The sequence below is a fragment of the Cornus florida genome, unplaced genomic scaffold, assembly GCF_030987335.1.
Source record: "Cornus florida cultivar Cherokee Brave unplaced genomic scaffold, ASM3098733v1 CherokeeBrave_3.0.0_Hap2_Chr11, whole genome shotgun sequence".
NCBI lineage: Eukaryota > Viridiplantae > Streptophyta > Magnoliopsida > Cornales > Cornaceae > Cornus > Cornus florida.
Genome location: NW_026775581.1, coordinates 62,423,236 through 62,426,395, shown reverse-complemented (window position 1 = coordinate 62,426,395; position 3,160 = coordinate 62,423,236). Strand labels below are relative to the sequence as shown.

General features: G+C 38.4%; 1 protein-coding gene across 1 annotated transcript; it reads right to left on the bottom strand.

Moving 5' to 3' along the window:
* Positions 1-374: 374 nt before the first annotated feature.
* On the bottom strand, positions 375-1,834 carry LOC132286361 (stemmadenine O-acetyltransferase-like). Its single transcript, XM_059788688.1, has one exon. It carries the CDS (start codon positions 1,793-1,795, stop codon positions 491-493), a length of 1,305 nt encoding a protein of 434 aa, XP_059644671.1. The 5' UTR covers positions 1,796-1,834; the 3' UTR covers positions 375-490.
* Between the last annotated feature and the right edge of the window lie 1,326 nt (positions 1,835-3,160).

The following is a 3,160-nucleotide window of genomic DNA, read 5'->3' as shown; positions in this document are numbered from 1 at the left end:
TGATTGAGAGTGATATCACATGTCAAAATAACCAGGAGGTATGTGTAGAATTTCTCTGTTCTCACAATAACATATCACAAGGAAATGCGCGCTAGGAGTACCCACAACTATAAAAAAAATTTTTTTTTTTTTTTTTTACTATACTACTTTCAGCCCAGTCCAAAAAAAAAAAAAAAAAAAAAAAATTAGCCCACCCAAAATTAGCCCACCCCAATTAGCAATCCTGGATCCGCCCTCGCGGGTAGACATACTTTTCGACTTGCACTGCATCAATCTGGTGACTATGCATCAAGTTATGGTATCAATCTGCCAACAAAGCTAGAAGAAAGCCAAAGAAAAAGACCATGTTATTATTGATTGATAAGTACACTTTATTAAACATACATATTATAGTAGACAAGAAGATAGAAAGGCACACTAGTACTTCGAGACAACGGGAAACAATTCACCTAATCATAGCAACCCTAATGGTTCACCACCAAGTTTAATTTTAGGCATTGATTTTAGTGGCATCAAGAGACAGTAGCTTATGATCACGTTCAAGCATGGTCATGTCATCTTCAAGCATATTGACCCATGCTTCTATTCCCTCCCCACAACTAGTACTCATCAATATTACCACATTCTTAAAAGGCAAGGTTGTGGTGCACACCCAAACTGGCTTACCCCAACCATAGTCCACTTCATATACAGGAAATCTCCACCAACTACTAAAATTACAGTACTCTACCTCTCCATTAGAGAAATTTTCTGTTGCCCTCTTGAGGTAATCCAAGTACCCATCTCCAATTTGTAGGAACTTCACATAATCGCTGTCGATCTCCCTTATTGCGCTCCTCAGCTTGCTCAAAAGATCACCAAATACTATCTCACCCTCACACATTGATATTGCAGTCGCGATCCTCCATATGTTTCCCATGGCGTGGTCCGGGAGAGGTGGATTCATTCTGCTTCTCAAGTTCACTGCATGGTTTGCAACAAATATCTTCTTGGGAGCTAACTTACTTTTAGCCACCTCTATGAAATGGCTCCATATGAAAGCTGAGACAGCCTCGATACGAGTGGGATCCTTCACCTGTGATCCAAAGGCCGAGGACGCGGCCTCTTTGAGTACAGCCAACTTCTTTTTATCGAACACAAACCTTCTTGTCACTATCTTTTCTGTTGTGATGCCTAAGGTTGGCATAAATCCTGATAAGTCTTTTGGTGGGAAGTGAAGTGCCAAATCAAAACTAGGGGTTACATTTTTGATAGCCCCACGAGCTGTGGCAGCCCATGCATTGGTGAAGGTGACTAGAGATGATCCATCGGCTATGTTGTGTGAAATACACAAGCCGATCGCTAAACTTCCACAATCAAAGAAGTTGATTTGGATGGCTAGGACTGCCTCCCTTCCCATAGCAGCGCTGGTGCCATAAGGTTCAATTGGGAGGTATTGTTTTAGGTTTTCAATATTAGGATTTTCGATAACATGTGAGAGTTGAGCATGAACTTGGGCTTCAACATACTCAACTCCAGCATCATTGCAATCGATACAAGCATCATTTTTTATCCTTCCGGCTAAAGGGTAAAAGCGAGTTAGGGTATCTGACAAGGATTGTTTCAGTAATTGAGATTTTTGGGCACGATCAAAATCGTATCCCAAATCAGGATGATAGAAGAAAATGAGAGGAATATAAACTGGTGGGGCAATTTGGTCTAGGAATGAAAGCTTGTGGTTCCTGAGGTTTTGGGGTGTTGGAGATGATGGTTTAATCATCTCTCTAGAGATCACCTCAACGTGACTCAAAACCATGTTGCCTTTTGCTACCTCTAGCAAACACAAATTAAGAAATTAAGTTGACGTTTGTTTCTAAGTATGCAAATTTCGAAGGAGAGTACAACCTTCTTAAATAGTGTTGGAGAATACGAAGAAAGTGCAAAAATATGCCCTAAACTATCACTTATTTAAAAATAACCTTCTTGAATTACAAAAAGCCCCCTGAACAATAAAAAAAAATATGAAAATGAGGCCTATGTTAACGAACGGTTCCGGATAATGAAAAAGACAAATTTTTTCTTTCTCATAAAAGTTAAAAAATATATTTCATAAATAAATAAATAAATAAATAAATATATATATATATATATATATATATATAACTCATCACACATTACATATATATATATATACACACTAAATATCTTTTTCTCTGAGAAATTATCACATTGTCCCTTGATAATCATAGTTGATCGACACAAAAGCAAATGTGCCAATTTTATGCCAGTTTTATTCAATTAGTGATTGGTTGGAACCGGGACCATGTAAAATTTCTCCTTCCGTTCCGTGGATCGCCACATCCCCCCCCACCCAATTACCACGGCCTTCTCTACAGTCGTCGCCCCCCATTGTATCTCAATTTCACTCCACTCTCTCTCTCACACAAAAGTCTTTCTATATATGGCCTATCCTTTACCATAGTTATCACCCCCAAAAAGATTATCCGTCTCTCTCAAGTTCTCTTTATTTGCATGTCAGATTTCAATTACCCAGACTCCCCAACTTCATTCCGCCACAACATTAAATCAATCAAATATCAACCAAACAAATTATCAGTTAATTAAAACTTATAATTGAACACAACTAACAAATCCAAATTGACACAACTTGCGCCACCTAATCGAACAAATCATAAGGCTGTCATTATCTCATAGTGGCATTGAGATTACCAACGTAAGGCAACACTAACGGCACCGATGTGCGCTCCATTTCTGGTGGCGACGCCATCACCGCCTCTGTTTGATGTTGCGCTGATGGTGGTGGAGCGCCGGTCACCATTATTATATGAATCATGATATTCAAGCCTACTAGTTAGGCCTATTTGTCAAAGTAAAATAATTAAGGCCATTGATGGCCGAAAGTGGAACCCAATTTTAGGCCCCGACTACTTCAGGCCATCAATGGTCTTAATTATTTCACTTTGACAAATAGGCATAAGTATAATTTTCCTTATCGTATTACGCGATTGAAAAATAAAATAAAAAAATGTTTCCAACCAACAATATGCAAATGCTGGGATTAGGGTTTGTACGTGATAATATTGATTTTTTGCTTTTCATATTAGACTATAGGAGGGAAGAAGTAGAAGTGAACAACGAATTGGCTAAGTGAAATTGATTT

What these genes read in the sequence shown, in the direction of transcription:
- LOC132286361 (XM_059788688.1), bottom strand. Translation starts at nt 1,795, where the DNA reads ATGGTTTTGAGTCACGTTGAGGTGATCTCTAGAGAGATGATTAAACCA.